This window comes from Nycticebus coucang, chromosome 3 (assembly GCF_027406575.1).
Source record: "Nycticebus coucang isolate mNycCou1 chromosome 3, mNycCou1.pri, whole genome shotgun sequence".
Lineage (NCBI taxonomy): Eukaryota > Metazoa > Chordata > Mammalia > Primates > Lorisidae > Nycticebus > Nycticebus coucang.
In genome coordinates, this window is record NC_069782.1 from 55,629,368 (window position 1) to 55,641,653 (window position 12,286).

At 46.4% G+C, this 12,286-nt stretch overlaps 1 protein-coding gene across 1 annotated transcript in view; it reads right to left on the bottom strand.

Moving 5' to 3' along the window:
* Positions 1-9,151: 9,151 nt before the first annotated feature.
* LOC128580935 (Y-box-binding protein 1-like) overlaps positions 9,152-12,286 on the bottom strand; it is a 38,117-nt gene continuing 34,982 nt past the window's right edge. Inside the window, 2 exon segments of the mRNA XM_053583417.1 lie at positions 9,152-9,790; positions 9,792-10,441. Coding sequence (XP_053439392.1) covers positions 9,568-9,790; positions 9,792-10,441 — 873 coding nt within the window. The 3' untranslated portion in view covers positions 9,152-9,567.

Here is a 12,286-nt window from a genome sequence, read left to right on the forward strand (position 1 = left end):
ATAAAGGCAAAGTTGCTGTCTTTCCACAACCTCCGGCTTAATGAAGAGGCGAGTTGAGCATCCGGACTGACTTACTGTGAGGCACAGGTCCACACCCACCCCGGCCTGCAGGGGCTGTGATGCCAGGGCACAGGTGAGACCACGCATGCTGAGGATGCATCTGCTTCAGCAACTAGTGTTACTGTTCACCTACTAGACACAGACATTGATCCAGTCAATTAGCTCACAAGAACCAAAACCCGTGGGAGACTGGGGCAGCCACCAGAATGACAGTTTATTAATTCAGCTTGACAAATGTAACTATCTGTCACTCAGACCAGAAATTCTCACAATGACATGATCCAAGTCTTCTCTCCCTGTTATCAGACTTCTAGGGACCCGAACATAATCCAAAGCCACTCTGTCTGCTATAAGCAATGACTGTCTCAAGACTGGGAGCCTGGAGTCTCCCACTGGACTTATTCTTGGTCACTGGAGGGTCTGGATGGGAATGAGAGGCTGTTTAGGAAGCCTGAAAGCAAAAGAAGGGAAGTTAGACAAAACAAGGGCTGAGGGGCGAAGAGCCAGGGGATTCCGAAGCGTCAGTCTCTTAAGATCACTTTCCAGTGTGACTGAAAAGAGTAAGGATCCTACCCAGACACGGTGGCTCAGTCTGCAATCCCAGCACTGCGGGAGGCCCAGACAGGACGATCCCTTGAGCTCAGGAGTTTAAGACCAGCCACAGCAAGAGCGAGACCCTGTCTGTATGAAAAATAGAAAAACTAGCCAGGTGTTGTGCTGGGCACCTATAGTCCCGCCTACTCCGGAGGCTGAGCAAGAAGATGTGATTTAAACTTAAGAGTCAGAGTTTGCTGTGAGGTAGGCTGAGGGCATGGAACTCTAGCCTAAGCAAAGAGTGTAATTCTGTCTTTAAAAAAGAAAATGACAAAGAATCCTTATCAGACAAATCTCGGATGGGTCCTGCTATTCCTATTCCCCCCTACTCATGCATGTCTAGATACTTACTTTATACCTACCTCCCCACTGGCAGGACACATTCTTTTACAGGCTGTGTTCATTAGTAGCTATAATCAAGGTGCTGTTCTGTGTCCTCACACCATGTGCACCACTATTTATACCCGCTATATTGTGGTTTGGGGCTACAAAACGAGCTGGAAACATCTTCCTAAGGCTTGAAGGAGGGCTGACAAGTAGTACCATCTTAGTGCTAGAATACAGAGGGAGCAAAATGAACACTGGTGCTGCAGAATGGGCAGCCATGAACACAGGGAGGTGAGCACAGAGACCGCAAGGCAGAGAGATGCAGGCAGGGGGGTAGACAGACCACTGGAGCACAAGGGACACAGGCAAGTGAACAGGAAGACTGCCAGGCACAGTGCACCACAGGCAGGTGAGCACACAGACCACTGGGGCACAGGGGATACAGGTGGGTGAGTGCACAGACACCCAGGTAGAGTGGACACAGGCAGCTGAACACACAGACCTCTTGGCACAGTGCACACAGGCAAGTAAGGACACAATCCCTCGTGACACAGTGGAAAGATGCAGGTGAGCACACAGAACCCCGGGGCACAGTGAACACAGGCAGGTGACCCGACAGACCCCTGAGGGAGAGTGGACACAAGCAGGTGAACACACACTCCCCCAGGAAACAGAGGACACAGGCAGGAGAGCACACAATCCCCCAGGGCACAGAGGACACAGGCAGGTGAGCACACAATCCCCCAGGGCACAGTGGACACAGGCAGGTGAGGACACAATTCCCCCAGGCACAGTGGACACAGGCAGGTGAGGACAAAATCCCCCAGGGCACAGAGGACACAGGCAGGTGAGCACACAATCCCCCAGGGCACAGTGGACACAGGCAGGTGAGGACACAACTCCCTGGGGCACAGTGGACACAGGCAGGTGAGGACACAATTCCTCCGGGCACAGTGGACACAGGCAGGTGAGCACACAATACCCCGGGGTGACCTGACTTGATGACCTCTGGAAAGGCCCAACCTCCCATTAGGCCACATTCTGAATATGGGTTAGAACTGCAACATGAGATTTCTGGCAGAACACAATTCAACCTGTACCAAACTAGCAGTTAACACAGTGAGAGCAAAACCACAATGATGGCAAATCTCAACTGGGAAAACAGGACGAGGGTCCAGTGTCCTGAGGAGCCATCCAGGGCCGCCTGGCCGTGCTGACTACACTTAGGGCTGGGCTCTGCCCCCATGCCTCCTTCCCTTTGCCTCAGTTTCCTTATTTGCGAGAGGTGGGGTGCATTTTCCCTTATACAGGGCTGTGAAGATTAAATGTGGTTGTGATCTGGAGCTCCAAGCACATAGTCAGCCCTTACTACACCTCTAGTCACACACAGTGATGCCTTTGACAGGCTCAGACTGGCGCCAGCTGACTCCCCACTGCACAGCGTCACCTAAGAGCTGACTTTGTGGGAGGCTGCTCTCACCTCCCACCAGGAGTAGAACTTACTAAATCTTCTGACCAAAGCCCTATGGAAATATACAAGTCTCAGCATGTGAATTACAGCTCTGAAACCGGAGTTCATGACATTCTCCTTGTGCTTTTGGGAAATTAAATGTCTGATCTGACACCTCAGGAATCTTTTCCTCCAGGTTGTTTGGTTTGGAGGCAATGTGGTAACTGATCAGCTGGGAGAAGAGAACAAAAGGCTGCCCTCCCCTGTGCATCTAGCTGGGGGGTACCCAGGAGGCAGGAGAGCCTCTTCAACCATTCCTACCACCGGGAAATGCCAAGACCCGTCATTCAGAATGGCGACTTTTGTTTTCAATGCAGGTAAGAATAGTTTAAATGCCCACAAAAGGCCATGGTTCCATGAAATGTGGTTCCATGTCCACGACCCTGTCAGTGATTCTTACAGTGAGCTAGTGCTAAGTGACCAGGCCACTTTGCTTCTTGCAAATCTCCCCTGCCTGCAGCTGCCCCACCACCACCACTGCGCTGCTGTGGGTGGGCAGCCCCCAAAGGGCCTCCTTGTGATGCTGATGGAAGACGCACAGGTTCTGAAACACGCTGCATGGTCTGAGCATTTGTGAGATTTAGTCCCCAGTATTTTTCCTTCACAGCAGCCTTATTACATTTTCTGTAGACCCTAAACCTATCGCCTGTGAGATTAGAATCTGCTTTTCCCAGCCTCTGCTACTTCCAGCAGACTTAGAGGCAGACTGTTTGGAACAAGAGCAAATTCCCAGGCACTGCTGATCAGCCCGGTCCCCAGCGTCCCTGCTGCCGGAGAGGACCAAGAACCGCGAGGAGCCTGTCCCTTCTGGCTGCTTCAGCTGTGGGCTTTTCTGAGTTATGGGCTGTGGGTCGTGAGCCCCAGGAAATGCGTCAGTAGGTGTTTCTTCCATCTCCTGCTGTCTTCTCAGTCTCCTCCCCCAGGGTGCCCCCCCCCACACACACACCTGGCTTCCTAAATAGCTTCTGAATGGGCTGCCAATGTCCTTGTCAACTTAAACTCTCAAGGCCCACCTTAACCTTGGGCTTCTGGGCACTCAATGGTCCCCACTGCCTCCAGAATAAAGTCCAGACATCTCCAGATGTTCAAATATGTGCCCAAACTATATCCTCAAGCTGTTGATCCTTGAGACCCTGCCATACCCCACGTGCTCTGGGCAGGTGCAGCCGCTTATCCCTAGACACCCCACCCCCACTCCCGGCAGAGACCCAGCCTGGGTCTTTGAAGAAACACTTTCCTGACACCTCAGTCGCTGAATTCCTTGCCCACACTAGTGTCATCTACACCTTCCACTTTACATCTTACTTCTTCGCGTACCTGCCGGCTTTCTTCTGGATTGCAAACTCCTAGAGTGTGGAGACATGTCTAATTCATACCCCCAAAGTACCTGGCAGTGTCTTACAGGACAGTAAACACCAAATCACCAAATAAATGCTGCAGAGTGATTAGACACCCCACCCCCCCCGCGGAGGGAGGAATAACTCAGAGGTCTTCAGGGAGCGTCATCTGCCCAGGTGCAGCCCTCACCTCACCTCACAAGATGAGCACCAGGGCGCTGCAGCACGTCCTGCAGATGTGGGCCATCTGCCCCAGGGCGGCTCTCTGCTGCTTTCTCCCTAATATTAGTACCGTCCTATGGCCATGTCCCTCCTCTGAGAGCAAGACGGTGTGCAAGGCAAGTGGGGCTGAGTGGAGTTTCTCTGTCTGCCTTGCACTGCTGCCACGGCAAGTCCATTACTTCATTCTGTCTTGATGTTGATGAACTAGTAGCTTCTCAACTATGTTGTTTTCTGGAAACTCTGCTGAGATGAATTTGAAGGGACATCACAGCAACTTGGTGTGATAGGTTCCCCAAATCTATTCTTCCTTGGGATACTTTGATTTTGCACGCGGAAGGCAGGAGGGCTCCATTTGGTTTGCGTTCCCGCTGTGAACAGAGACAGAGCTGTTCCCAGGGACAGAGCTGGCCGTGGAGAGCAGCAAGTGAAGTAAGCGCCCGGGGTGCTGCGTCACGCGTCTGCGCAGATGTGTGCGCATGTGAGTGTCCAGGATGCTGCGTCACGCGTCAGCGCAGGTGCGTGCGCATGTGCGTGCCCAAGGCGCTGCGTCACGCATCTGCGCAGGTGCGTGGCATGTGCGTGTCCAGGGCCCTGCATCACGCATCTGCGCAGGTGCGTGCGCATGTGAGTGCCCGGGATGCTGCGTCACGCATCTGCGCGAGAGTGTACAGGGTGGTGTGTGTGCGTGTGAGTGTACAGGGGTGGTGGGGTGGAGGGAACACCGAGCAGGGATGAGCAGGATGCTGGATGTGATTCACAGGTGTCAGTGGAGTAAGGAAGAGACATTGTCTGCTGATGCCAAGAAGCTGCTCTGGGCCCCAGACAGCTCCAGTCGGTCCACAGACGCCAAACACATGAGTGAAGTGAGTGCGGCCCCCCCGGCCCCCCGGCCCCAGAGAGCATGAGGACTGCCTTTCCCTTTTGATGTTTGTGTGGCCTCTGTTGTTTCTCGTCACCTTCTGTGACATAAATTCATGGTCTTAGAGAGGAGAAGGGAGAGACACGTCACAGTCTGTGCGTTCTTCCCTCTGCTCTCTTCATTCTCACTGTTTCCACTTCCCCAGGCTCAGGACCTCTCCCTGGAGGAAATGAGTTTTGCCGTTTCTTCTCTGCCTCTCTGAAAATCTCTTTGCAATTATATTCAGAAGTTTCTTTCAAAGAGAAAATGCAAGGGGCCTAAAATGTAGGCTACCCAGAGCCCCTGATCTTTCTGCTCTTCCCTTTACAGTGAGGCTGCTGGAACTCCTGCTTGTCTCTTGCCAAGTGTTGTTACCTTTTGTGTGTGAAAGCTTTTTCTTCCCCACCCCTCCCCCCACAATGTCCTAAGACTGCTTGAGGCCTCATCAGATGTCGTGGACACCCGAGAGCATCCCCACGACTCTACTGTGGGGAGTGCCCCATGCTCCGTACTTATTTTCTTTTCTATCTTCTCACAATCACGTTGTTCTTGAACATACTTCCACCCCTTTTGAATTGGCTGGACGGCTCGCCTGGTAAACTCACTCAGAATGGAGTCTGATGACTGCCAGGTGCAAGAACTTCTCTTTCACCTTAAATATATATTTAAAATAGAGTTCTTCATTTAGTTAATTCCAAGAGGAAAGGAATAGTATTTTATATTCTATCTGAACAAACTGTATTTGTGCACGTGTGTGTGTGTGTGTGTGTGTGTGTGTGTGTGGAACACAGGGAGGGAAAGAGAGAGAGACACACAGAGACAGGAAGGAAGGGTGAAGCTAAGGGGCTTTGGGCATCCATTAAATATGCCATATCCACCGTCATGCGGTCCAACTTTAAAATCTTCACAGCAGGCACTTCACACAGAGTCAGGAAAAAAGGGATGGTGGAGATGCCGGCCACTGACGGCAGTGTGAGGACCGACTCCCAGGCCACACCAGATGTCTCTCCTGCACACCTGCTGTGGCCGTGAAGCTGGAGCAGCAGCCGGATGACACTCATCGACGTGCCAGAACACTGTTTCCCTCACCATTCAGCAGCACATGGCCTCTACGGCCATCACAGGAGACGTGACTTGCAGGGCAGCGGCTCAGAGCCGCGTCACGTGTGTCTGTCTCTGTTCTCAGGGTACCACTGTCTTCCATGAGAAAGTCAGAGGCTCCTGAAGTCAAGTTCCCTCCAAGGCTAACAAAATACTACATATATTGTATTTCAAGTGATGTGAAATAAACTTTTTATTTGCTAGTTTTGCATGAAGTTTATAACTGAAGTCCTAAGAACTGTATGAGACTGATTAGTGGCAATGATGGAGGAGTGAAAATGGCATTCTGTCTAGATTATTTCCAAACACAGAGTTCTGTACATTTTTGAAAAGAAATAGCTTACCCTAAGTGAAGGGCATTAGATTAAAACTAGAAGACTGGAGCTAATGGTGCCTGCGGGGATGGACAGAGCTGGCTGCTCATCTGGCATCTCTTCCATCTTGAGCATCTAGATCCAAAAATTTCAAACTACAGGAGGAGAGCAATGCAAAGCCATTCTTTTCTGTCTGATGGCATTTTCACCAAAAAGTTTTTAACGTAGGTAACAAGAATGTTTAAAAAAATACACGTGGTGGCTTACGTCTGTAAACCTAGCACTCTGGGAAGCCAAAGCAGGTGGATTGCCCCAAGCTCACAGATTCGAGACTAGCCTGAGCCAGAGTGAGACCTATCTCTAAAAATAGCTAGGTGTTGTGGTGGGCATCTGTAGTCCCAGCTACTTGGGAGGCTGAGGCAAGAGAATCTCGTAAGCCCAAGAGTTTGAGGTTGCTGTGAGCTGTGACACCACAGGACTCTACCTAGGGTGACAAAGTGAGACTCTATGTCAAAAAAAGAAAAAAGTCTTTGAGAAGTATTTTTTTTCCTAAAAATAGCCATATGATATTTCACATAATTGATTTAGTATTTTGTAGTTATTTCACATCAAATATCTCCTTTTATCCTCACAGATCTTCTAAGACAAATTTTCTGTTCCCCATTTGACATCTAGGAAAAATACCAGATTAAAAAAAAGGGTTAGAATCTAGATTTTTTGATTCTCATTTTGTATTACTTTTAGTAATTCACAAAAGGAAGGGAAATGTAACAGTAATGGCTGAGAAAGTCCTAGCAGGGGCCCACATTTCCTAAGTATGGGCACACTCCTCCACTCACCATGAAGTCATATCCCCCAAAATCACTGAAGTTGGAAATGCTGAAATGTGCCTAAGTTTCTGAACATCACAGCTTAGCCTGTCCTTCCTCAGGCATCCTGACCACACTTAAATCGGCCTATAGCTGGACAAAATCATTCAACACAAAGCTTACTTTGTAATATTGTGTTGAACATATGTATTGTACCACATATTCCTGGCCCAGGAAAAGAGCATGATTCAAAATTTAAAGTACAGTTTCTACTCAATACATATCACTTTCTCACCACAGTAAAGTCAAAAAATTGCTAAGTTGGACCATCACGGTCAGAGACAGTCTGTATACCTTAAGAGTTCAAGTTCAGATTCTTTTTCCACTTTTAAGTAATTTTTTGGTCACAGATTTGTAGTCTAATATAGAGATAAATGACTTTTTAACTTAAAATTTCTTTAATAAAGCAAAAACTAAAAGTATAACAAACTTTTACATAAGTACATACCTTCCTATACTTGGGCACTTACTAGGATAACACTAATTTATTATCAATCAAAGGTTAAATTACCCCCATCTTTTCAGATTTCTGTGTCATCCCGGGACTCTCATGCCTGAGGTCACACACGTGCAGTTTGGCTTCATGCGTTCGGGCCAGAGTGAGGGTGTATGGGCTGCAGACTGGCGCTCCCTATGGGCAGAGCAGCCACCCACAGTGAAGGGCAGCAGAGCAGACAAACCATGAGGAGGAAGGGTCAGGGGACATCCTGAGAGCAGGAACCTGCCTGGGAAAGGGTGGCCAGGAGAGCCCTGGACAGCTGCTCCTGGGAAGAGCTGTGTGGTGGGGGCAGGGCTCACCTCAGGGCAAGTTAGCATAAAAAGCATCACATTCCCTCATGCTCAGCCTTGGAGGGCCTGGAACAGTGGTGGGAACTGAGTGTGGGTAAAAAGACTGGGGGAAAGAAAATGCATCAAAATATGAGATGAAAATACATAGAAATTGTTTAATTATGAGTGATTTCTTTTTTCTTTGTTGTTTTTTTCCTGTAATTTCCAAGTCATGCACAATTCCTTCCACAATTAAAAATGTCAGCATGTTGTAAAAGTGATTTTTTGCATTTGGTCTCAACCCTGAGACACTGGTCAATCACAGGGTACTTGTAGCTTCTCCTAGAATTTCGACACATGGAATTATTTCTGTGCCACTGTGACATCCTGCAGGCTGCAGGCCCCTCAGAGCTCTTCTTCCCTCCTTTCTACACAGACGAGGAGCACGAGAGAAGAAACTATAAGAAGGCAAAGCCAAGCCTTTTGAAGCAATCAGGAAGGAACTGCTGGAAGTACCCTTTAAAGGGTCTAAAAACATCTTAACCAGCATAGCATATTTTAAGGACTCAAAACATATTTATGGAATGAATAATATAATCAAGCAATACATTTATTAATTCTCTAAGTAACTTCATGCTAAGTATTACTTAAAATTTAAATATTGACTCTACACCAATAGCTCTGCCATTCATCGTATTTTTCAGGACTATAGAGTAAGATTTTCCAAGAAAAGCTTGTTGAGGGGCAGGTATGGTATTACAGAGTTACGCTTCAAGAAGGCAGCTGCTGGGGTGGCGCCTGTGGCTCAAAGGGGTAGGGTGCCATATACCAGAGGTGGAGGGTTCAAATCCAGCCCTGGCCAAAAACTGCAAAAAAAAAAAAAAAAAAAAAATAGTGTTAAGAAGGCAGCTGTTGGCACCATGTGAGCACTTGGACTGTGAATAGAAAGTTACAACATACTGTGAGTGTGAAATATGTCCTGGATTTTGAATTATCTCTTAAATAAAAAAAAATTTGGTTACATGGTAGTACTTTGTATTATTTGTATTGTATTAAGTTGAATGTATTATTAAAAATGATTTTACTGATTTTTTCCTTTGAAAACTGTGGCTACTAGAAAGCTTTAAGTGTGTATATTTATACTATATTTCTTTTTTTTTTTTATTATTTAAGACCTTTATTAACAGGTGCTTGCAGTTTGTTGACTTTTTTGAAAAAATCAAGTTGTAAACTTTTATTACAAATTAAAAATGAAGTTCTTAAAAATCTCAACTTGACCAGATATGAAACAATTTAAAAACCTTTAAAGGCGTTATTGAGAAAAACCAGGATTTTTTAAAAAACACGTTTGTTATTACCAAAAAAGACTTCTTTAGGTAAAAATAATAAAAACCCCATGCTGCATAGATAATGCAGATAGTTCTAGTTATCTGGTCAACGGGCAAAAAGCAAGCACTTAAGGTCTTCAGCTTCAATCTTTTGCTCATTTCTTATTGCTGGAATTTCATATTCGTTTCTTCTTGTTGGATGACTAAACCGGATGATGGTAGAGATGGTAAGCCGGCATTTACTCAGCCCCGCCCTGCTCAGCCTCGGGAGCGGACGAATTCTCAGCTGGTGGATCGGCTGCTTTTGTCTCTTTGCCATCTTGTGGTTTAGGGTTTTCTGGGCGTCTGCGTCGGTAATTGAAGTTGCGACGGTACCGACGTTGAGGCGGCTGCTGACCTTGGGTCTCATCTCCTTGATTCTCTTTATCCTCTTCATTGCCGTCCTCTCTGGGCTGTCTTTGGAGGAGGGCCCCTGCGGAATCGTGGTCTATAACCCCGATACATATTCTGTCTTACTGGTCTACCTTGTTCTCCTGCACCCTGGTTGTCAGCACCCTCCATCACTTCTCCCTGCACAGGAGGGTTGGAATACTGTGGTCGACGCCCATAGGGTCTCCGCATGTAGTAAGGTGGTAACCTTCGCCTGCGGTAGGGCCGGCGTTGTTGGGCCTGGCCTTCAGGAGCACTCTCAGATCCCTCGTTCTTTTCCCCACTCTCGCTATTCTGGTAATTCTGCTGGTAATTGCGTGGAGGACCCCTGCGACGTGGATAGCGCCTATAATGGTTACGGTCTGCTGCGTATTTACTGCCTTGAACTGGAATTCCACCAGGGCCTGTAACATTTGCTGCCTCCGCACCCTTTTCTCCTTCAACAACATCAAACTCCACAGTCTCTCCATCTCCTACACTGCGAAGGTACTTCCTGGGGTTATTCTTCTTTATGGCAGTCTGGTGTACAAATACATCTTCCTTGGTGTCATTCCTGTTGATGAAACCATATCCGTTTCTCACATTGAACCATTTTACTGTTCCCAAAACCTTCCTTGCGATGACCTTCTTGTCCCCGCCGGCAGGCGCCGCCGATGTGAGGCCGCCCGGGCCTATACTATATTTCTATTGGATAGCAGTATGACAGCATGAACATTCTTAAAGGGAGGACTTTAACGTATAGTTTTTAAAAATTTATTTCTTAAAATTTCAGATGAGTATGAGGATACAAATGTTTAGGTTACATGGTTTTGGTTTCTAAGGTGAAGTTCAAGTTGCAGTTGAGCCCTTCATCCAGGGCTGAGCACCTCATGCTGTGTACCTTGGGTGAGATCCCGCCAGTCACCCTCCCCTCCCTTCCTTGGCACTAGACTATACTTGTGTTTTTCTTTCCTGTGGGCCTGTAGCTGTTTATATATTTGTTTAGTATTAGTATTGAGTACATTGGATACTTTTTTCCATTCTTGTGACACTTTACTAAGTAACACATAGTCTCAATGTGATCTTATTGGAGTGATAACAATCGTCCTCATTATTTTACCATAGGTTGCACTAAATTCTCATTTGTGTTCTTGTCAATGTAATGATTATTTGGCAGGAAAAAGATACTAATTTTTTGATACTTAAAAAAAATAATAAGAAGAAGTTAACTGATGACTCCATACTGAATCTCAGAGTCAAAGCTAAAGTTAACTGATGACTTCATACTGAATCTCATACTCAAAGAGTATGATAGACATACTCCTACTTGACAACGTGAATGTTACTTTCTTTGCATTATTATTATTATTGCTTAATATTTCGATGCAGCAATTGTCTGATTTCTTTTCTGAAGCTATTTATGTTCGTTTGTTCTTTACAAGGTTTTTATTTCTAGTCCTTATCTTAAACATTGTTATTGTTATTAAATTTTAAGCCTTTTTAATTTTGTGAAGGCAAAAGTGGAAACCTAATAAACACATGTATATGTAAAAAAAAAAAAAAGATACTAAGGTCAGGCAGCAGTGTGAAAACAATACCAGCTATATGGCCTGCAGGACACAGAGAAGTTAGGAGTTCAGGGACAAAAAGTAAAAGAATGCTATTCAGAGAAGCTGATTGGAAAGTTGTGAGCCCATGGATGCAAAGAACACAAAAAATCTGACCGGCCATGAACCTTCACATAGCAACCCCTAAGGCCCTGGTGTTAGTCGCTGCAGATGGAACCAGGTGTGACACGGATTAGAAGTCCAAACTTATGGGAGGTGAGCTAACCTGAAGTGCAGGGTAGCCCAGAGCCCCCTTTGCAAAGGCTATTTAGTAAGGTTATACACACAGGTGTGGAGAGTTAAGGTAATGACATACACACAGGTGTGGAGAGTTAATTACATATGAGGGCTGCATGTGTAAGGATTGCCAGGTGCTCTCCTCACATGTTCTTTCCCCACAACCCCATGAAGAACTACTAAGCATCAATGTTTATCACATGCTTACTAGTGAGTGACCCATCTTATCTCATTCCGAAACACTGAGTTACTTGGGGGATTGCCCCTATGTCACAAAACGTCTCTAGGCTTCCAGGAGACTGTCCTGTTCTTAGCGTTTCCTTTTAATGTGATAAGAATCAGTAACCGTCCTTTGCAAGCATGGTGTCCATTCCTCTGCACCTCCAAAGACAGGGGCAGGAGGAACGGACTGTTGTTTTGAGACTATTTTGAGTTGCTGCAGTGGGGCACTGTCCCTTCAGGTACAATTGCTCATTTGGCATCTAAAAATCCTATAGGTCTCTTTTTAAACAAAAAGGACCATCTGCCCTTGAAGTACTTTTCAGCAACCTTAATCTTAACCAACTGTGAAAACCTTGATTAAGATGAATGATGTATCTATGGACAGCCAAAGTGAATATTAACCATCTATCCAATAACATTCCAGGTGACAATTGTTATAATATGTTTGGACCATGTACGTAAAGTGTCTCACCCAAGCATCCTA